Genomic DNA, 22,765 nt, shown 5'->3' with positions numbered 1-22,765 from the left:
CTCCTATGTACGCTCAGAAGTCAGTGGGTTGGCACATTCAGGGAATGCCTCCGGTCGCGCCCAGGGCAAATTTCTAAGCATGGCCTCCTGCAGCCGGTGCGCGCGAACGGGAGTTGGTTCTTTAACTATGCCCTGATATATTCGGTTTAGCTGTGCAGGTCGTGTACGTCACATGCTCATAAAAGTAAAATATGTTTAGAAATATTTGCCGCCGCATAACACTATTTCCTGCTACCAAAACAGAAGCAACGTATTAGGTACACCAAGATTTCACGGCCGTTTGCTTGCTCAAAAGAACTTTTGCGTTTCAGTGGCAGGTGGGAACAGCGATTTATCGACACGACCGGGCATGCTCCACCACTGCGTCGCTACTATTTCACTTTCTTCGGCGCGACGACCCGATCCCGGTGGCACTCAAGGGGTGCTGGAAATTTGTGCAGCGAATATACTCTGCACATACAGGCACTTCTTTTGTCGTGGTGCACTTCGCACGTTTCTTGTATGAGCACTTTGCGCTTACGCTGATTGTTGGTGCAGCCAACAACGGCGTAATGACGCCCCGACGGGTAGCTGCTGTACATTGAAAGTAAAGGTCATGACAGTCACCTGCCCAGAATTAAGAAAATAAACATCAATTGGTGATAAAAAATTACCCCACCTTCCCGCGAGGGGAACCCTGTGGAGATGCGACGCATCTTGGGGGTTCACTTGGTGTTTCCGTTGAGTTGATTCTCTAATTGCGTGAAACGTGTGAGGAACGCGTATGATGTATTCTTTATTTAACACGCGGCGTAACGTTAACGATGACGGACTTGTGGTCGCTGAACGCCGGTGCTGGAACGACCGCGGCTATGACGCAACATGGCACGGCTATGACGCAGCACAATCCAACACAATCCACTTTAATCCAATCCAATCCAAATCCAACCCAACCCAATCGAATCCAATCCAATGCCCCTCGCGAGAGAGTGTTCGCTATCGGAGAGGAGAGTGGGTGAGCGGCGGAGAGCGCAGCTCGCGCGGCGAGGAGAATGGGGGAGGGGTGTGGACGGACAACAACAACGCCGTATGGAGGTACAAGGCGAGTGAATGAGACGCAGTCGCATTTAAAAATCGCGTGTCTTGCTGGCGTGGCGAAACGTAGCCTCACAGGCATGCAACCACAGGCGGGAGAAAGCGCGTGTCAAGTGGCACGCCGCCTTCGCGGGTTGGAAAGGGAATTTATGGGCAAACCTGACTGTTCTCGGGCACTTTGAAAGTTCTCCTTAAAGCATTGTCAAACTTCGCACTGCTGACATACCGAATAAATGACACTTACTGATTTTCAATTCCGCTAGGGCGTCCGATACCCATGCACGGCACGAAGCAACAGCATGTGACTGCGGCGTCATCTGCTCGCCCCGCAGCCCCCAAAAATGCCCGCCAGGTGGCGCACTGGTCGCTGGAAAATGGCCGACCCGGCAAAATTCTGGTCTATATAAGGGATGTACAGGTAGGATAACCCTTCACAAGCAAAGCGATAAATTCCCGAAACGAAAGGGAGTAAGACAGAGATACCATCTCGCCAAAACTGTTCACAGCATATCTGGAGGGTATTCAGAAAGCTTGACTGGAGAAAACACAGGATTAAGGATAAACGGAGAATACTTGAGGCAGTTGAGGTTTACGGACGACATAGTATTGCTGAGTGAGACTGCAGTACACCTGCGAACAATGCTTGAGGAACTACAATCAGAAAGCACGGCCATGGGGCTAAAAATAAATATGAATAAATCTAAAGCAATGAGGAATAAGCATGCCAAAAACGCCCTGTTCAGCTTAGGAAATGAAATGCTAGAAGTAGTAAAAGAATATAACTACTTCGGACAGGTGGTTAGTGCTGACCCCAACCACGAGAGAGAAATCCGGCGCCGAATAGGTATGGATTGGGAGGCACTCGGCAGGAACTCCTAAGTAATCAAAAGTAAGCTACCTCTGTCACTCAAAAGAACAATCAACAACCAGTGCATCCTGCCGGTGATGTCATATGGAGCTGAAACTTGGCGCCTTACTAAACAACTAAAAAGCAAACTTAGGTCGGCTCAACGGGCCATGTAACGAATAATGTTAGGAATAACACTTGGACAGAAAACGAGCGACCTGGATCAGAGAACAAACTAGAGTTGACGATATCATGGTTGAAATAAAGAAAAAGAAATGGACTTAGGCTGCCCATGTAGTGAGATGAACCGACAACCGGTGGACAATTAGGGGAACAGAGCAGATATCAAGGGATGGTCTAGAAGAAGGGAAAGGCCAATAACACAATAGGGGGGGGGGGGGGGGGTGAAATACGGAACTTTGGGGGTGAACTATGGACTCGAGCAGCTGAGGACAGGAGTGGTTGGAGGTCAGAGGTCAGTGGGAGAGGCCTTCGACCTGCAGTGGGCCTAAGCAGGCCATTGTTGTTGTTTATGATGATGACACCAAGGCTGGGTCAGGTGGACGGCAGATTGTACGCAAGTGGCATTACATGTCTCCTGTTCATGGCAATCCCAGCTGTCCTCTACTATGCAGGCAGTTGTGTTATAGGCTTTGAGTCCTGGTATGGAGGTGACACATGTACTGGAACAACTAGCACCACCACCAGCCACTGGCAGTGTTGAACGAATGTTGACATCGCCACCGCGCTGTCCCAGCACTGCCTGCACTTCAGTGCGACAAGTATCCTTTACCCTCCTGGCTGCCTTCCCTTGTGACAAATTGGACTAGACCCTCTTACTTGCTGGCCATCTCACTCTGCAACCCTTAGCAATCATTTCATTTTGTTCTGACACAGCTAGTCCATTTGTTCTGTCCCCACTCTTACTGCCTGTCTGTTCCCTGCACTTGTTGGCTGTAAATGTTGACAGTTTGTTCGTAGCTTTCATGAGCATTTCTGTAGCACAGCACATTTCCATGGTTTATCTGTACACACCGTAAAATATCAAGCAGATTCCACCATTCATCGTCATAAGTATACTTGTGTAAGCAAAGAGTAGGCGAGTGCCCTTTCTATTGCTGCCCCGCAAAACTGCGGAAAAACATGAACAAAATGCGTCTCAGGGCAAGTTTATTTGCTTATCGTCATGATGCCACCTTCACTCACCAATGAAATCTCAGCTGTCGATATGAACTGGATAATGTGATGTCAAGATGGCCTGCCAGGGTTGCCTTTTGAGGGTTCAGAGCAGCTTCTTGGGCAAACAAGGCTCAAATCTCAGAGAGAGCATTCTTCAATGATTTGACCAGAACACCAGAGTGGGCTGCAAAGCTGGGGTGCAGCCCAATTTTCCGGAGGGCAAAGAGTGATGTTTGGGATATTCTATGGAACCGATTTGTAAGTAAAAGTGGGCAGTCTCACGAAGAGAGGCACTTGCTCGGAATTTTATAATAATGCCTGTAGTCAACTCTGAAAAAAAATTTTTTTGAGCACACACTCTTTGTACAGTCGGCCAAATCTTTCACTAGCGTGTGCGAGCTGTGATTTTTCTGTCTTATGACAATGTTAAGAAGGAACAGCCTAGCAGACGATGGGCCCAGCTGATTGTGGGTTCTCAGCATGCATTTAATCTCGACCTGTTTGCAACTTGGCTTCCGTGATACAGCGTTACATACATGAAAATTAGCCGCTAGCAAATGCCAGTCAAAGGTTTGGCCGACTGTACATTGATCAACAGTCTGTGTGTATAGTGACTGTACGTACTTTTCCCGATTCTTTGTACATAAACATCGTGCATGTGCTTTTTCTGCTTTTCTCCCCCCTGCTTGTCCAGTTTAAGAAGCTCGTGTTGCCTGTTTTAGGTATTCCTTTGGGCTCTACCACCTTCCTTCAGAATGTGCGGCGAAGATAGCGTGGCCATCTAGCTTTCCCATCTGCCCTCATGCCAGCCAGAGAGCGGCCAGTCGTTGCTCATGATGCAGCTGCGAATTCCACACAAGGCCCACGATCAGCCATACAAGCGAGTGAGGCAGGATCACATGGTGTACTTCTTTGGCTGAATGACACAGTGGCCACTGCAGGTATGCCTATGAAGCGCGTCCTGGCATCTTGTCACATTGTCCTCCATGCAGTGAAAGATAGCGCCTCATGTGTCAACTCCCTATCAGCTTGAAGGAGAGGAACCAGGCAGATCCATGCACATATACCATCTGGGATAGGCTGCAGCTTGTACTATCATCTAGGGGAACAGGTAGAGGCCTTTGTGACATCAAGCATGCCAGTCAAAGAAGCTCATATGAAATCATGTAAGGACTCTCAGGATGAAGACTGTATGCATCCAGCCAAGGGAGCTCCACAGCGAACAATGGCCGGAGGAGACCTGTCCAAAGGTAGTACAGGTCTTCCAGTTTCAGCACAAACTATTTTTATGAGCATGATCTTCTTTTGTACCGAAACAGAGTGGTCATACTTCATTCACGTCAACCAGCCATTTCACAGCTACTGCACGTGGGACATTTTGGAATTGCAAAAGCACTGGCTAAAGTAAAAGACACAATCTGGTGGCCCAGAATTTCAAGAGCCAATGGTTACAAACGTCAAACGTTGCCATAAATGCGGCGAAACGAAACCACCACCGACAAAAATGCTGCTTCAACCAACACCCTGTCCAGAGAGAAACAGGTTGAGGATAGCAATGTATCTTTATTTCCAGGACAACATGTGGTGGCTGATTATCACAGATTACTACTTCAGACATCTGGAAATCTCAAGCCTTGATCAGCTACTGGTAGTGACAATGGTAGACCACTGCAAGTTTCTCCTTGCTCATCATCATATTCCCGAATTTGCTGTCACAGGCAATGGCTTAAAGTTCTACAGTTTCAACGCTGTAGCTTGCCACTTCTGCTTGTGACTACCGATTTCAGCCCATCACCTTAGGCCTTCGCTACCAACACAGTAACCGAATGGCAGGAGCTGCTGTGGAGATAAGGCATCGAGTTTAAAAACTGGGACCCCTACACTCCTGGCTTACAGGGCAACATTATTTAGAAAAGGCTACAGTCAAGCCCCGCCACTGATTGGACGCCGCTTTTGCACTAAGTTCTCTAAGGTATCCAAGTAGCTATTTCCCGAATTGCCAGATGTCCAAGCTCTCTACAAGTTTGAACAAGCGGACAAGGAAAGCCAGCGTAAAGCTTACAATCAACACCACAGCACACAACACCTCCACTACATCTTCGACGGTGAGCATGTCTAAGTTGCAGACCTTCAAAAAAAGGGAATGAAAGTACAAGCTGCACAGCCAGCCGAACCAGGATAGGGAGATGAAGTTTTGAGTGTGAATTGGACCCAGCTTGCTCCTCTAAAGCAGACTGATGCTTAAGCCACTGGACCGCCTCTGTTGAGAGCACAATCTCATCTGCACCCTTACAGATTTTGAATTACAAGGGTTTTCCTTGAACCACAATGGCTCCTGTTGTGCCCGAGCGCCTGGCCCAAACCCCCCGCGGCAGACGTGCCCCAACTTGAAGGCGCTGCAGAGTCGCCTCTCCTTTTCCCTTCTCAATGGCTGGGCTGAACCATACTTCGGACGAACGGCCCGAGGCAGACAGGCAGCAACACGCTTGGAGACGGCGTCACTGAGACGCCTTCCCTTTCCCCATTGTGGCGGCTCGGCTCACGCAACCGCTTCACCCCCATTCATCAGATCCAAACTTCGGCCAGCGAGAGTCCTGACTGGAGCGATTCAAACCGCTCACGGCTGCAATGGACCCATGGGGGTATAAAACCAGCCCGGACGCACAGCGAGCACGGCACTTTTCGGAGACACCGAGTGGAGACATGCTGTCACCTTTGGGCGAGCCATGTAATGCTTTTGTTACCCTTGTACATACTGTATATAAATGTTGCTTCAACTCTGTCAGCTCGAGAACTTCATTGCTCTGCTCTGCACCGCGTCGATAGCGGATGGAACAAGGCAACATCGCAGCCCAGGTGACTGCGCTCGGATGGCCAGTCGCAACAGTGGTGACTGCGGTGGGGTGGCCTAGTCCCAACACTCCCCAGTTTGGTGTGTCAGAAACTGACGACGCTGAGAAACGCACACTCAGTTTATGGATTGGCATCCTGACAACATCCATCCTTTTGTGGAGGAAGGGCATACAGATAAAAAGTGTCCTTCTTTGAGACCCAAGTTGCATCTTGAGCCTCTCACGGGGCAAGTAAACCCCGAGTGACAACTTCCACTGCTTTGACAGCAAGATCTATTCATATGGTTGACCTGAGGCAAGCTTGCTGTGGGTCTCTCTTGATCTGGGTTGAAATGGTTTGTGTGCGCCTTGATGCTTCGCATGTGCAGAGCCTACTTCATTCGACTGCCAGGCCGGGGTGCAGCCCTGCCTGCTGTTGCCTGACTGTTTCGAGTTGGTCGGCTGACTCCAAGGCCTTCCAAAGCATTAGACCGCAAAATTGAGCCGCAGTCTTGCAGCCAACTTTGTGTAACAAGTCCCACCATTAACCAGTCATGGTACAACTGCTTCTGAAGGCAATGTGGGGCCATGACTGCCTGTCTTGCAATGCTAAGCCAGTGCACGAAGCAACGTCGCAAGTATTTGGCAGACTCCTCTTCTTGTTGCATCTGCGTGTTGAAGCATGCTCGCTCATAAATCATGTGGTGGCAAAAAATGAAATGACTGTCAAAGTTTTCTAATAAAGCACCAAATTTTCTGCTTTATTAACTGACAGCTCAAACTACTGAATACAGTAGAACCTCATTACAAGAGAGACTGTTACAAGAGACATTTGGTAATAACAGACACCTGAAAATAGCTTGGTTGATTTTCCTATGTTCAACATGTTAGCACTAAACATTGCATACAAGAGACATGATTACAAGAGATACTCTGCTACTAACGACAACTTTTTTGGGTCCCCAGAGTAAATTCTTCACTATTCAGAAGAGATACGATGAAAGGGGGACCTTATATGAAAGAACTTGTGGACAACTGTCCTGAAGATGAAGCTGGGGTATGCATCCAAGAGACTGCAGAGGTTCCAGAAACTTTTGAGGAGTTTTTGTCTGCAGATGTGGACCTTGTGTGCTTGAGGAGCCTACAGATAGTGTGATGCTCGCGCAAGTAAATAGTGCCCTAGAGGATGAACCAGTGGAGGAGAATGATGACGAGGGTATTGTAGGACAGAAAGTGTAGGCAGTTTACCTACAAAAGTTGGGAATGAAGCTAATACAGCCTGCAGTCCCTAAAACCACTATGAATAACTTTCTTAAGCCATAGTGAGAATTTTCATGTCGACCTGTCTGAATACGCTTTGATATTGATTTATAACAAAGTGGTCATGTTCGACTCCGCACTGTTCTTAGAATTTTGGTTGCAAGAGACCTTGGTTACAAGAGACATATTTCCCAGGTGCCTTGAGTGTCTCTTGTAGCGAGGTTTTGTTGTATATTAAACCAGCACCTTTCCATCTGCCAAGCCAACTGCTTTATTCAAACACTGATTTCCTTTTAACGATCAGACTACAGCAGCATACATGTGCGCCAATTATCAAGATGAAATTTTCTTTCCAGGACCCAGATGCCCCAAGGTTGCAGGATCACGGAGCTAAACAATCAAGCGGCTACCCACCTTCATTGCTCAAGGCGGAGCACTCAAAGAAGTGGCCGCCTACGCCTCGAGCGTACCGCTGCGCATCCGCCTTTTCCACAGCACGCTGTTCAGTGAGATCACACTTGTTCCCCACCAGGATCAGGGCTATGGGTCCCTCCACGTTTCTTGTCAGTTCTGAGGGAACAAGAACAAGCAAGCATTCGACCTAAGCTTGCTTCCAAACTTTTCTGGGTGGTTTCGGAATGCTTATTTCTGTTGCACCTACAAGAAGTCCTAGTTTCTTGTTTACCAGGTGTTGTGCATTGAAAATCATAAAACTGCACAGAACTTGGAGCTGTTCGGACGGCAACAAGAAGCACATTTTTTTTTTATGATTTCGAAACAAACAAAAAAAGAAAAGAGAAGACACAGTGGCAGAATAAATTGTTTACAATGAACATAAAAGTGCAGATGAACAACAAACAGGGGTTGGATAACATTGTCTCTTTATGCCACTGGTTGTCCGCATTGCGATGGTCATTAACTTACTGCTCATACTTCCCACCACTCCACTTTTCCTTTAGTACTCTTTGCTTGTAAGACACAGAAATTATATTTCCCAGCTTTTTTTCTAACCTGGCAAGCTTATTCTGCCAATATTAAGAACTGTACAAGCTTTTCTTCTAACCCAGCAGCAGTTCAATGGAAAACACAAGTTGCACTGCTTGTTGCAACTCTTGGTAACAACACCTCAGACCCATTTAACTGGTGTGATGCTCCTGACAAATAGAATCAGCTTTCGTATAGCCACGTGGCAGTTCTCAATTTGAAAAAAAAAAAGAACACCTTTTGCCGTAGTAGAATCTTAAAAGGTACGCTTAATGAGTTCTGCATATGGAAACAGTGCATAAGTGAGGCAGTATGGGACTCCAACTTCGCTAGTCGACACATAACAGATAAATGCAACTTTCATGTAAAGTTAGTCCAACTGTTTTGAGGCTGGATAGTCATCGCCCCTGGACATGGAATGCCGTTAATAAATGGAATCCGCGTAACACAGTATCAATTTAGGCCTAGAACGGCAAGTGACAACACGCTGCTAATTCAGGGCAAACGCAGAATGCAGCAAACTCAAGATTTGGCAGATCACGAACCACTTGTGAATCAATTGACAGCCATGCTCAGCCTGCTGTCATGGTCGCTTTAAAAGATGCTAGACGGAGTCCAGTACTTGTCAGCTTATTTTACAAACACTGGTTGTGGCGCGGGAATATACAGGAGCGATTATCGACAGGCAAGCACAAATTTCATCACGGGGTGTCACCAATGCGTCCCTGGTGAAATTCGCTATCAACACCCTCTTCGTAGTGAATGGGACCTATACAGTAGAGCCCCGCTCTTACGTTCCTCAGTGCTGCACTTTCCCGGCTGCTATGTTGTTTTTAGATGCAGAGCATCTGATTCACTCGCCTTGTCCCTCCGGCGGCGTCGTTGGCGTTGTCCGCCCCTCCCCCATTCTCCTCACCGCGCCAGCTGCGCTCTCCGCCGCTCACCCCCTCTCCTCTCCGATAGCGAACACCCTCTCGCGAGGGGCATTGGATTGGATTCGATTGGATTGGCTTGGATTGGATTAAAGTGGATTGAGTTGCGTCATAGCCGCGGCAGGGGATTCACGGCACGTTTCACGCGATGGGAGAATCAATCTAACGGAAACAACAACGGAACCCCCTATGCGTCGCATCTACACAGGGGTTCCCGCGAGGGGAGGTGGGAGTTTTTTTGTCTAGGCCCGGCGCAGCTCACATAGAGTCCCAAGTATTAAAATCCTCACTCTTACGTCGCGGTTCACAGTACATGCCCGGATCATTCGTCGCAATCTGACACTCCGAACACACCCGGGCAACATGCGTGGACCACCATTTTGACGCTTGACGAGCCTTGGCCAGGCTTGGCTACGGAACTGACTGCATGAAGTTTTGCACGGGTGTGATTTGTCACCACTAGATCGCCCTATGCTACTCTATGCTATCACCATCATCCCTGCTCTTACAACGAAAGTTTCACTTTGGAATGCCGGAACTGCGTGTTTGTCATAAAAGCACTACCGCATGAATAGCACGCGCTCTCGTCGTCATCATGCGCTGCAAGCTTCGATGAGCACTGTTGAACTTGCAACCACGAACTTTGTCCTGCCTTGATGGCACCGAGAAAACAGGAGGCACTTTCCCTTCAGGAGAAGCCTGACGTACTAAATGCAGTTGACAAGAAGCCAGCACGGAAGAGAGTCAACATCGCTGGGGACCTAGCATTGCCACGCGTGGTGTTTTCCAGCCATCTCAAAAAGCGGCAATCCTACATTCTCGAGTTTTTTAAGGTTTGAAAGCCAAAGTTGCAGAAATACATGGTTTCAAGTCAAAGCTACACAGTAACACTGTTTTCGTTCATTTTGAAAGGTTTCCTCACTGCTGCGTTTGCCTGGTTGTTACGTTTCGTTTTCCCGATCCGGTAAAAAACGTATGAACATACAGGGTTCCGCTGTATATGATTTAAGGTGTTCCACAACTATCTAAATATGTTAAATGGCTGCTATAGCAAAGGTGCCTAAAAAAAAGAATGGAAATCAGGTACAATGTTTTTCGTTTCACCCTACCACTAAAGTCTACAAGGTGCACAGATGCGCTCAGGAAGCACAACCAAGCACACAGCTTGGTTGTACGTGTTGTGCATCCTTTCTCAAACATAACCTCAGAAAAACCGATGCAAGCATTTGCTCAAATTGTCCCATCCTCCACGTGTAAGAGGCAGGTTTATTTGGAGTAAAGATAGGGGTGCACTTTGGCGACATCAGAAATAAGTCATCATCATCAACCCTCTGCTCCTTCCTCACCCGTTCCCTTGCTTTGTTGTTGTTTCTATGTAGCACCACTGTGTGTGTGTCTGCCTTCCCTTCCATTTCTCCTTTTCCCTTCTCTCTCTCCAACACCCTCACTGGGCTTAATGTCTCGTTGACCTACTTGCCTTTTCATTCGCCTTCGCCCCCTCCTTTTCCCGGAGTACACAAAAGAAAAGATGCAGAACAGAAATTCTTCTTGACTGCTGAATATTTTGTGCTTACAGTAAAAGTTCGTTATTTCAAACTGAAAGAAAACGCCACCTCAGTTCGAATTAATGGAAGTTCAGGGCTGAGACAGCTGAATCAGATTTGGTAGCAGTTTTTGGAGCAGCGAAATCTCGATTTTGGAGCAGAGGAACCTTGATTTGGAGCAGAAGAACGACATTTATTATGTCACCTTAGGAGCCTAAAAAATCAAATTTGTTGCAACTTTGGAAACTTGGCAAGTGCACTTTTTGATTGGTTTTGAACTTACATAACACTGAAACAGCCTTTCAATAAAGTTTTTTCTACCAGAGTATCACAAGGTACAAACTGCACTTCCTTTTTACAAACCATTTTTAAATTCTTAGGCTCTATGCATAGATAGCATGGAGTTCCGTTCAAAATATCGAATTGAAAAACTAAGCAATCGTAAGGCATTTTTACTATCATGTGAATGCCGAAATTGTTATTTTTGTAATCCCAGGCTCGGGTTTACACACAGGGTTTACAAGTGTAGAGCCACGGCAAAAGTTGCGCTAAGTGAGGTGACAGCTAGTCGTCGCACCCCACCAGCCCTCCCATTTCAATCACCAGGGTGCACGTTCACTACGATCGTGATTGGAGTAACGTTGGTATGTTTAGCCACCTCCCTCTTGGCATTAAATTTCACTTCAGATAAATGAACCATTATTTCTAGCGTGAAATAATAGCCCGCCCCGCTATCGGACACTGCTTGAACATTTTGCGGCGATGTAGCCTGCGCCGCCACTTCTGCAGCGTCCGCCGCTCGCAAGCTCGCTGTCAAAGGCAGCAACAACTCAGTGTTTCATAACACCGCAACGAGTCTGAGATTTCACTTCAAGCACGTGCCGGCCTCACACTCAAGGCCGAAACACGGAGAATTCGCGAACGCCATGTTGTTTTTGAACTCCCGTCCTTCGATCCCCGCAACAGATCAAACGACTAAATGCAAACCCAGCCACCCCCATAACTAAAACCAAGGTAGAAATCGGCGAAGAGCACTTTGTCTGAACCACAAGCAACTGCTTCGCCCTGCGGCCACGTTTTCACATCTTCCCCACACCAAGATGGCGGCGCCCAGTAATGTCGTTCCAGAGATACAGCGCTCCGAAAATGGCGGTTTTTTCATGAACCTGCACAAGTAGTTTGACACCTCAGTACACATAAGTATTTGTTCTACAGGGCTTTGCAATGGTTTTCGATGGGAAAACTTTAAGAACGTACAGAATATAACATGTGCAACCCGACGTTGTGTCTTTCGAAAAAGCTATCTCGGACAATTTTATGCAAGTTTCTTATTGAATGATCAATCAACTAAACCTTCACAAACAGCATCACCTTGGGGGTGCTGGAAAAATGTGCCGTCAGTAAACATTTTTCCTCTCTGAAGCTGACGCAGCGTTAAAATCCTTGGCTCTCAGACTGTTTTGGAGCAGTTTAGTGCAATTTTTGCAATTTTCAAGCTTTCGGAGCAGCCTGGCGCAGGAAAACAAATTTGTATCAAATCTGCGCAATATGCGCAGCTGTCTCACCCCTGGAAGTTTGAACTAACAAAAGTGAAGAACAAAAGCCGTACAATGTGAGTGGGGAGCAGTAGAGCATATCAACAACCGAATGCTTGAAGAAGTCTGCGAGTGAAACCTGGATTTTATCCTTGAAGGCACTTTTTGATCAATGAGCGAAAGTAGCGCCTTCTTGAAAACTGAACAAGAGACGGGTGGCATCCCATGCGGTTGTAGAGGCAAGCCACAGTGTCAACTGCAGTACCGTGACGTAGGCCGAGTGTGCTCGCCCATCAGAGGGCTCGCACACCCCTGACGTCAGCAGGAGGCCCCACTGAATTGGGGAAACAAAATGGCTGGATTCTACGGTCTGGTTCCCCTCCTCCAATGCCTTCGTGGCATGTGCTCTACAGTTGGTGAGCTGGACATGATCCCGCTCCCAGCGAAGTTGTGGAGCCATGTCCAGCAACGATCAGGACGAGCGAGCACCAGAAACAGCTGGCAATGAGATTTCCGCCATGGCTATCCACTTGCCGCCGTATTGAAACCACAACCCGGCCATCCGGTTCATCCAGGCCGAGTCGCACTTCGTGCTCTTTGGCATCGCCTCCCAAGCACACCAATTTCACTACATCGCGAGACTGCTACCCGCGATTGCTGCGGAAGAGGTTGCGGACATCCTTGCCTCCTTCATACACAACCCTCCTGCAACAGCCTGCAACCAGCTCAAAGCAACGCTGCTCAAACGTACACAAGCGTCTGAGCGCACATGCATCCAGCAGCTACTTTCCAAAAAATGCAGCCCAAGACAACTCCCGCGGCGCACGACCCAGATCCTCGGCTCACGTGCCCAAGCCATGGACGGCACACTGCTGCGAGAGCTCTTCCTGCAGTGCCTCCCCGTAAACGTGCAAATGGTCCTCGCAACCACATCATCCATGGATCTCCCTTCACTCGCGTCCCTGGCCGACAAAATAGTGGAAGTTGCTAGGTGTGGCTCCATGTGTTGCTGCCATGACAGCGATGCCTACATCCCTAGCCCTTGCACGACGCCAGCTCTTGCCGACCAACGCGCGCCTGCAGTGCCTGCCAATGTTGACCGCCTGTGCGACCGACTTGAGCAACTCATCATCGCGACGACATGGCGAGAAACTCAATACATTTTCCACATCCCTCATGTCGACACAAGCGCGAGTCTTCACAATGCCGTGCGTGGACGCAGCCCTTGTCATCCTCCAGTGTGTGCTTCTACCATTGCTGTTCTGGCGCAGATGCTCGCTACGGCATGTTGCCATGCTCATAGATGGGAAACGGCCTGGCAGACCATTAGCAGTGACGAGTGGTTCTGGCCCCATGGAAGAATATCGCGTTTTGCATCGTCAATCGCACCACTGGACAAAAGTTCCTTATCGACATAGAGTGCAAGTCAGTGTCTCGCCAGCTTCATGCCACAACTGCACCTCCAGCGCAGTCTCCCACCTCCAGGCAATGAACGGTACGTGCATTCCCGTGTTCACACAGGGATCCCTGACCTTGAACTTGGGTCTTCGCAGGACTTTTTGCTGTTGCCGACATTCGCTCCGCCCTCCTCTCCTTGGTGCTGACTTTCTCACCAAACACGGCCTGCTAGTCGACGTCAAGCGACGGCGACTTCTTGACGCAACAACCCTCCTCTCAGTTCAAGGCGTCGAAGCGACAGCAGCTGCTGACGTAGCACCTTCCTGCACTGCAGTTGCTCAGGGAATGTTTGCCGCCCTGCTTAACTCTTTCGTTACCGCGCCTATTCAAAATCGTTCAATTTGAATGATACTTTCAGAGTGCCTTTTCATAGTGTTCCAGGTGTTGCTCGAACAAGTAAAGCTGTTTGGAGTTAGATCAGAAAATGGCCTTTCAAAATCAGTTTTGTTTTCATTTTTGCCACAAAAACGTGATTTTTGACACGCGTTTGAATCAACTGGGTGTGGAAAAGGGGTGTGGTCATTGCGCGTCACTGCTACCAACGAAGAATGCGTGCCACTCATAATTACTCTGCACCAGCATTTGTTTTTTGCTATCAGGGCATGAATGGTGAACCAGCAAACGATTTTGAATCGTCAGGTTCGCACACTGACAGTAATAATCCCAGAAATCGGCTGAAAATGTCAAGCAGTGCCTGTTTGCAAAGCTACTTTATGATTTTAGGCAGTTTTATTGCCTTTGCGCACATTGTTCCAAGTTGTGTTGTAGTTCTACTTGCCACAGGACCATTCGCGAACAGTTTACAACAGTTTCGGTTTCGTTTCTGCATCGCGATATTCATATTTAGCGCTACTACGCAGTTACCCAAGTTCAAGGCTACCTGCCATGGCGCCTTGAGCGTCCGTGACTGATCCTCGAACAAATCATGCTGCTCCTGATTTCACTGAACCCTAACCTGATTTCAGCGATAAGAACTTCAGATGCAAGTCAAAAGATCACACCCAGACACCAGATATCTGTTCCGACAAGGACAGCGCTTCAAACCAGCCTTACACACTGCCAGCTGTTCGCCTTCCAGTTTCGTTTCCATACGAGGGTATCTCTGGGGATCTAGTGTTGCTGCTTAGTTGGACGGTCTATTCGGATGGAGTCTCCAATAAGTTTTTGTACTGTTTCTTTTCAAAATTTTAAATGGCGCTGCAATGGAGGAGGCTCATTGTGCTGCTCTTTTTTATCGCGCAACAGCTACTTGGCCAAAGTTTTCAGGGCACGATTCTAGCGCATCGCACCTCATTCCTGCAAGCAAGGCTACGATTGCGAGTCAGAAGAAGATGATAATAAAGCTCAACTTTATGTTTTGAGAGATAACTGACCGTGAACGTCAACAAGTATCAACCACAGAGTCCTGTTTTCAACTTCATGCATGTTTTTCCACATCGCGTGCTTGTCTCAAATATTGTGCTGGTTGTAAATGTAAAGTCAGTCATTGACAAGATGTTTCTAAGTTATGTGGGGGCTAATTGGTGCCTCTGATAATGTGAAACCACCAGATTTCTTCCATGGAACCACCCAAAATTGCACATTTTGAATTGGAGGTTGGGCTTCACCGCATGACACGAGCAGCGTGCATGCTAACATTTTTTTTTATGTCTGAAAAACTGTTCCGCACACATCGACATTTTTTCTAAGGCGTGTTTTTGAAATGTTTCCCTACAAAATGTATATTCTATTTTTTTTTCTACTACCGGTGGTTTGTTATATACAACTCCTTTTTTATCATTTTTTTTCAAAATTTTGACAAAAATTTTGATTTTGATATTTTTTTTGCAACTATGATATATGAAAACATTTTAAAAACTGGTGCTATTGGAAAGGCCGTTAAATAATCTGCATTTTTTGTTCCTGTAATTAGTATCTAACCAATTTTTTTAGCAGAAAAAAAGTTTTCTGGGACCTCTAAAGATCGGTCAATTTTCCCGCGGTAACGAAAGAGTTAAGTAGTTCCTCACCGTCACGCCACCACCCAACTGGACTCAGCCCGCGACACATGACGTCTGTAATCAAATCACAACTACCAGACCACCTCTTTTCTTTCACCCGCGATGTCTCACTCCCAACAGACACAAGCTCACTTGTGCAAAGTTTGAGGACATGCTGGAGCCTGCCTTCATCATCCGACCTTCATACAGCTGCTACGCATCACCATTACACATGGTGCCCAAGAGAAACGGTGACTAGAGACCTTGAGGTCGCTACCAGTTCTTGAACCTTTCCACCCTCATCACAGATCGGTACCATCTTCCCAACATACAAGATTTCACCGCCAGTCTGCACGCTGCCACAATATTTTCTTCCGAGCAATAGCCGCACTGGTGCTTTGACCTCCACCTCGTGGTCACTGGCAGCAACAGGTTCTACACATCTAACGACAAAAATGATGCCATCTGTCAGCACGCCCCCCACCTTGAACTCGTACTGACATAGTCCACAAAGAAACTTCCTTCAAAACGTCCACTAGGGGGGTTTTAGATGGCTTTTATCCGATTTAACTTCGCTCTCGGTTTTTTCGCTCCTTTCCAGAGGCGACACAGCCTCAATGTGTAGGAACCAGGTGCGTTTCTCCGGCCGTGTGCCAGGCCCCAAGTTGCCAGCACGGTGGTGTGTAGTGTATCTGTGGTGGAGGCCACCCGTGTTCGAATTAACAGACTTTTTTATACATAGACTTATATGGGAGCTTGGCTGGACCGCATCATACTGTTTGAATTATCAATAAATAAGAATTACTGAAGCTCAAATTAACGAGCTTTCTCTCTAGTTCAAACACCGCAAGAAACTGGCACGCTCATTCCCCTTTGTAGCCTAAGATTACCAGGGATGATGCATAAATCACATTTAAATTTTCAATATTTAAAACACTGACATTTTATTAAGACCTTTCTTTTTATGACACAGATTTTCAGTAAGTAAACAAGAAGTGATGAAGTTCTTACCTATGACCCACTGCTGCAGTGCACAAAAGCTGCTGGATGAAGTTATGTCGTAGGCAACAATGGCAGCATTGGCGTTCCTGTAATATAACGGTGCCTGCAAGGGTAGAGGACAGTGAACATCAGTCAGCAGAGCAAGGGGTTCCATGCAAACAAACTTTTCATGCTGATCCAGTGATTTCTGTCTCCAATGCTCCATGAAACATGCTACGTAATAATAATGAATATTTGGGCAGGAGACTCAAAAGACCGAATACCTTTTTGTTTAACCTAAACGATCGCATCTTTAATAGCTTTCACAGCTTTAGTTCGACGGCAAATGATGCCTAGCTATTGATGCACATGCAGCTATAGGTTTCATGCCCTCACTGATCACATGTTTGTTGTGCTGGCGGGAGATTTAAATGTGGACGCCCCAATGCGACCTGTCCGGTGTTCTCAGTGGGTTTACACGAACAGTAAGATGCCCATGACGCGGGAGGGAAACAGACAGCCCCGTTTGTCTGCTCAAATAAAGCTTGAGTCCATCCAAGTTTCATTCAGCTAATTGGCTAGGAAGTATGCCCAATCACAAATTACAAACGTGGTTTGTTTCATGTACCCCATGGACTGCATCTAGCTTCGCAGGTCATCCTTTCTTCACAGAGTGGAAGGGCAATAATTTCTTTTACTTGCTTTCAATTTTCATGAAGCAACTGAGTTCTAACCAGAACGGGCCTTCGAAAAGATGGCAACGGCTAGGTGAAGTTGAGTAAGAGGCCTCCAGACTGGGCGGCCATGAAGCCCTGCCGATAACTAAGCGCTAAGAAACATTTGCAAGAAAGGAAGACCTGTCACTGTAAAGAGTACTCGCTGTACAATGCCTCAGACGGCATTACTGCTTCTTATGAGCATCACTACTTCACATAAAACAATACGATACATTTTAAAAATAAAAATAATAAGAACACAAACAAACGAAACAGGCATCATAAAAAATATTATTTTACAAAATATACCCAGAATAAAGAAAAGATTCAATTTGACTAGCATCCATTGTTTTATAAAGGGGAAAGAACTTGCAGAACAGGGTGAAAGTGAAAAGGAAGAGACCTGCCATTATCACAGGAAGGTCACGCCAAGTGTGATAATGCTGCTTCTTTCAGATTTATTTCCTCGCACACGGCTGCAGCTACTTCAAAATTGATAAGGACTTCCATTGTTACAGGCCTTTCGAGTTCCTCCCTAGAATGAAGTAAAAGTGCTGCAGTGCATCAACACAATAAGTGTACTCACTTTTAACTGCAAGGCTCAATAATTTTTGCTGACTGAACATTGAAATGTTAGTTATTGTAGCAAAATAATACAGCGTACATTAGATTTAACTAATTATAATAAAATTGGGAGTGCTCGTGACAGGGGAATGAGAAATGACTACATCAGCCGCAGTTCAGATTAATGAGTGCAAACTTGGTTCTGCACCACGCTCGATCCTTTCATGTCCTTACAGAGCTGACAGACTGCAAAAACTCACCATTGCTCGGAACCTCTCCTGGCCTGCTGTGTCCCAAAGTTGCAGCCTGACTCTGACATTATCAACGTTCCTGGAGAAGCAGGGTGCAAAGGGGCACAATGAGGAAAGTCAAAAGAAACTATATGGCAACGTTGAAAATGCATGGCTTGTGGGGTGGGACTTCGTATGGCAAGAGAAACAGTTTTTCAGTTTTGCATGACCATGTTCTTCATATGAGTGCCCTCAATCCCAGAGACGGGGAGCTGCTCTTAGTGCTGGAAGTGTACACAGTCCCCTCCCACAAAAAGATATCATTCATGCCTCTTATAAAGCCCTCAGCACTGCACCGCTATAATGCTCGAAAGGGCATATTGACCTACTGACTCCTTCAAAACCGTAAGACGAATCCTTCAGCTGCTCTTTGAGTGCTGTTTGCTAGCATGAAATGAGTTCTATGCTGAACGTAGAAGCAGCACAGTGGAGACCCTCAAGCATGCGCTGGAAGAATTGTGACCACCGGCACCTAGGCGCATTACGGCAACGAATGACAAATATGCATCGCCATGCACAACATTCTAAACAGGTATTTTTAGTTCACATTGCTGTTCATTTGAATATACCACTTCCTTCCAAAGGGCATACCAATTACTAAGCAAGTAGTTATACCATGGATAGTTCTACGTATATATCAAAAACCGAAACTAGACCATCACGACACACACATTCACTAAAACTTTGGGAATACCAATGCCGCACTGATTGTTTTAAGTTCTTCTTTCCACTCACCATACATGAATGGAACAACTTGCCTTCCTTCGTAACAAGCAGTTCAATTTATGGAACTTTTTTGCCTCTGCTAGAAAACCACCTGCGCACTTCGGTGTGATTCAATCATTAGAGCAGCCACTTATTGCACATCATGTTATTTATTTTGTATTTCCAACGTTGTTCTACAGCTGACTGTTGTGATGTACAAAAACTGAATGCTTTCAACACTTAGTTGCACAAACCTGCACTGTCTTCTTCAAATTTTGCATAATGTTGTACGTTGTAAAATGTGTTGTGTTATGTTGAAGGTTGTATTATTTGCCCTTCCTGCAATAATCCCTGATGGGATTGGCAGTATGAATAAATGAATGAATGAATGAATGAATAAATAGGTTGAACATCTCACCTAAAATGATGAAAGGAGGTTCAACATCCCAGCACTCGAGGATGAAAAAGCAGCTAGCTAACTAAAGCTAGGCAACCAAAATAGCTCGAAGAAAAAGAACTAATATTACAATCGTTGCTAAAGTGAAAGCTCGTTATTTCAAGCTTCAATAATTTGAATTTATGGATAATTCGAACTGTACAGTTTGGTCCAGTCAAGTCTCTAAAGAAGACTATGTATGGAAATGCTTGTTAATTCGAACGTGGGGGTCCTCCGCCACGGATAATTCAAAGTACGTCCCACCATGCCGGCAGCTTGGGGCCAGGCACACGGCCTGAGAAATGAAATAGCCCCACTGCCTATACACGAGGCTGCATTACTCCGGAAAGGACAGAAAAACAGAGAGAGAAGGTAAATCGGGCAAAATCAATCTAAGACACCTACGGCGGATGTTTAGAAGTGCTGACAGATGGCATCATTTTTTAGGTCAGAAGCATAGAACTTGTCGCTGCCAGTAACAAGGAGGTGGCCAACAAAGCCACAGTGCAACAGTACAAAGCAATGAGCGGACGAAATGCCACCCATCTCTTCTTCAGTGCTGCAGACATGAAAAGGAGGCCTTCCGCTACATTCACTTGAAAGAGAAAAAAAAGTGCTGGCTTTTGCCCTCAAGAATCAAAGGCAGGCTTCAGTCGCAGCCTTTTTCAAGCATTCAGTAGCTGACATGCCTTACGCGCCGCCGCAAACAAACTGTACGTCTTTTGTACTTCACTTCCGTTAGTTCAAACTTTAATTAATGCAAACTTAAGCAGCATTCTTAAACCCTTGCAATTTGAATTGACGAGCTTTTACCGTAAAACGTTAAGGCAGACTGCGAGCATGCAATCACAACAATTTTTTAAGGTCACTTCAACTGAAACTGATCCAATGGTGGGTCCATCGGGAAGGCTTTAGGGACTCTTGCCACCCTGAGCTCAACTTTCTGGCTTAAATAAAAGGACAGCTCTAAGCACAGCGCCTCTAACTTATTTTTACAGCAAGCACGTCCCTTCAAGGCTTACCTGGAACAAGCCCTGAACCAACGACGAATAATATTGGACAATGGTGGACAAAGTCAGTAATGAAAGTGTCACCACATAGAACACCCTCGATTGGGCTACTCTGTGGCAGCCCACAATGGACTGCTTTCTACTGAGCCGAATAACTGCTGCGCTATGCGGCATCACGGCTGGACACTTGACTTGGACTGCAGATATTATGTTCGCAGTTCAGTTTCCCTTTTTTTTTTTTGATGCCATAACATCTACAGAACCAGCTCCTTCAACTTTGTGGTGTCTGGTGTTTGCCGTCTGCCACTTCTAATAGAAGCTGCAGGGCTGACAGGATGAAACTGAAGCAACAAGTAGCCTTTTGTGTTGCACAAGATCAGTTTTCCTATCTTCCTGCCACAATGCAATGCATCATCTAGAAGAAGGTTGAACGGATGGAGGAGGAGACGAAGGTCCGCTCCCCATCACTGCATACAACTTCATTTGCATGAACTCCTTCTCCAATGCTGGCTATCCCCCTCTGTATCACCACTGTCTGCAACATAACTGACAGTGCACCTGCGGGCGAAATCCTTCTCCGCACTATCTCCCCAACGACAGCGGTCTTTTTATGATGCCTATAAACTTTTTAGACTATCGAAGAAAGCAGCCTTTGCTCTGCAATGCGATTCTAAGTGATATGATGCACTCCTAATGCCTTTGCCCCGGATAATTCCTCACTCACCATCTCCTCTGCCCGTATTACATGTCACTGCTCGCTGTGATAAGAATCCGAGCATGCTCAGCTAATATTCTAAACTGTTTTGCAGGCTCATGCTTTAAATGATTTGGAGGACTAATGAAGAAGAACATGAGGAACGGGTGGAACTGTTTTTTAAGCAAACTGGTGTCCCATAGGTACAAGCAAGGGCCAACTTTCACGTTTGAGTAATATGAAATGAGCTAGAAGAGGCAAGATGGGGAGAACAAACTCACAATACTGGTGATGCTTGCACGAATAACATTGTGCCCATACGGTCAATTGGATGTGTGATAATTTTTAGCAAGCCAGACCACCAAGTTAGTCATACTACTACTACATGCCACAGATACACCTTGCATTATCTGGACTTTAACAGACCTGGCTGTTTTATAGTGGGCATCAGGTGAAAGTTCTGGAGGCATTTTAGGATTGCAAGCAAAATAAATGCACAGTGAGTGGGAGCGGCCATGTTTGCGACTAAAGTGAGCTGCCCACCACTTTCATGCTCTGCATGTGTGTGCCTGGTTCCCTCGCACTGCACTAGTGCAAATGAGTAACATATGAAAGTACCTCGTTTGCAAGCACATGCCACACGCAGAACCCAGAAGATGCGCGTGATGTTTCCACCAAACTTTTAAAGACGATAGTCTTTCTTGGGCTACTTAAACCCAAAAATTTTGGTCTGTCTGTATGTCTGTCTGTCTGTTCGTCTGTCTGTCTGTGACTCGATTCAGCCACCCAGCCAAAGCAAAACAATGCCTGCGCAATAGTCTTATATAGTCACAGCTAAAGCTACCCGTCTATGTCCGCTGTAATGTTCATACTTGTCAACATTGTTGAAGAAGAACAAGACATTACGCAAATATGAGACAACAAATCAATACAGAAGTGATATTTGCAGTGTTCCTCTATAAAAAATCAAACATGCTTGATTTTTGCGAAGTTAAATACTTCATCAACTGCAGAAAAAGAATTCATTCCGCCGTCGCCTGCTGTGGCCCGCGCCACTATAGCTTCTGGCGCCATTTTAAGAAATCAACCAGCAACAGTCACGCAAGGTTCCACTAGATAGGTTCCACGTTCTGCTTGCAACGCACGTGGAGTAGGGAAACGCGGTTCTATAAACGTTGAAGTGGGGCGCCTCGATTAACGCGCGTCTTCGCCATACGGCAGCGTTTGCAACGAGACACCCGGTTTGGAGCAGTGTAACGCGGGAAATTTAAAATGATTTAAGCAAACCTTTGGCGTCTTTACCTTTAGAGGAGCCCGACGCAAGAGGAACAACATGAGAGGTCAGCAGGAAAGCGAAGAGAGGCATTTACTTCGCAAAAGCCGATAAAGACTATTGTCTTTTGACGGCATTTGCAATGAGAAGAGCAGATACGCGGCCAATTTTTTTGCATGGCGGCCACAGATTGGCAAAAAAGAGAGGAAGGGATTTAAACAAGTTTCACGGACCCTCTAAAATGCTCCATGGGTTTTTCCCAGTAACCTGAATTTGAATTCTTAGCATGCCAGATCGTCACTTTGGTCCCACCATGACCAAACACCACAGATACCACAGACCTGGGGTTTTTCCGATCTACCTCTTGCAATTTGAGAGAGAAAACGTGGCAAGTTGTCAGTTGCTGATAAAGAATGCATGTGCACACAGTCTTCATATATGATGCTCTATTGTCTCTCTGCATTATCTGACCT

General features: G+C 46.4%; 1 protein-coding gene across 3 annotated transcripts in view; it reads right to left on the bottom strand.

The window, feature by feature from the left end:
* LOC144178627 (ras-related protein Rab-22A-like) overlaps nucleotides 1-22,765 on the bottom strand; it is a 48,126-nt gene that overhangs the window by 21,590 nt on the left and 3,771 nt on the right. For 2 of the 3 annotated variants that reach the window (XM_077706617.1, XM_077706618.1), the window contains exons 3-5: nucleotides 18,145-18,214; nucleotides 16,635-16,728; nucleotides 7,606-7,761 (exon numbers count right to left, since the gene is read on the bottom strand). In XM_077706617.1, coding sequence (XP_077562743.1) covers nucleotides 7,606-7,761; nucleotides 16,635-16,728; nucleotides 18,145-18,214 — 320 coding nt within the window. Of the gene's footprint in view, nucleotides 1-3,131; nucleotides 6,600-7,605; nucleotides 7,762-16,634; nucleotides 16,729-18,144; nucleotides 18,215-22,765 lie in introns of those variants that run through there. The other variant, XM_077706619.1, reaches the window with a different exon arrangement.

The sequence above is a fragment of the Haemaphysalis longicornis genome, unplaced genomic scaffold (assembly GCF_048455015.1).
Source record: "Haemaphysalis longicornis isolate Haplotype H1 unplaced genomic scaffold, Haemaphysalis longicornis Haplotype H1 scaffold_4, whole genome shotgun sequence".
NCBI lineage: Eukaryota > Metazoa > Arthropoda > Arachnida > Ixodida > Ixodidae > Haemaphysalis > Haemaphysalis longicornis.
This window is presented reverse-complemented; position numbering and strand designations above follow the sequence as displayed.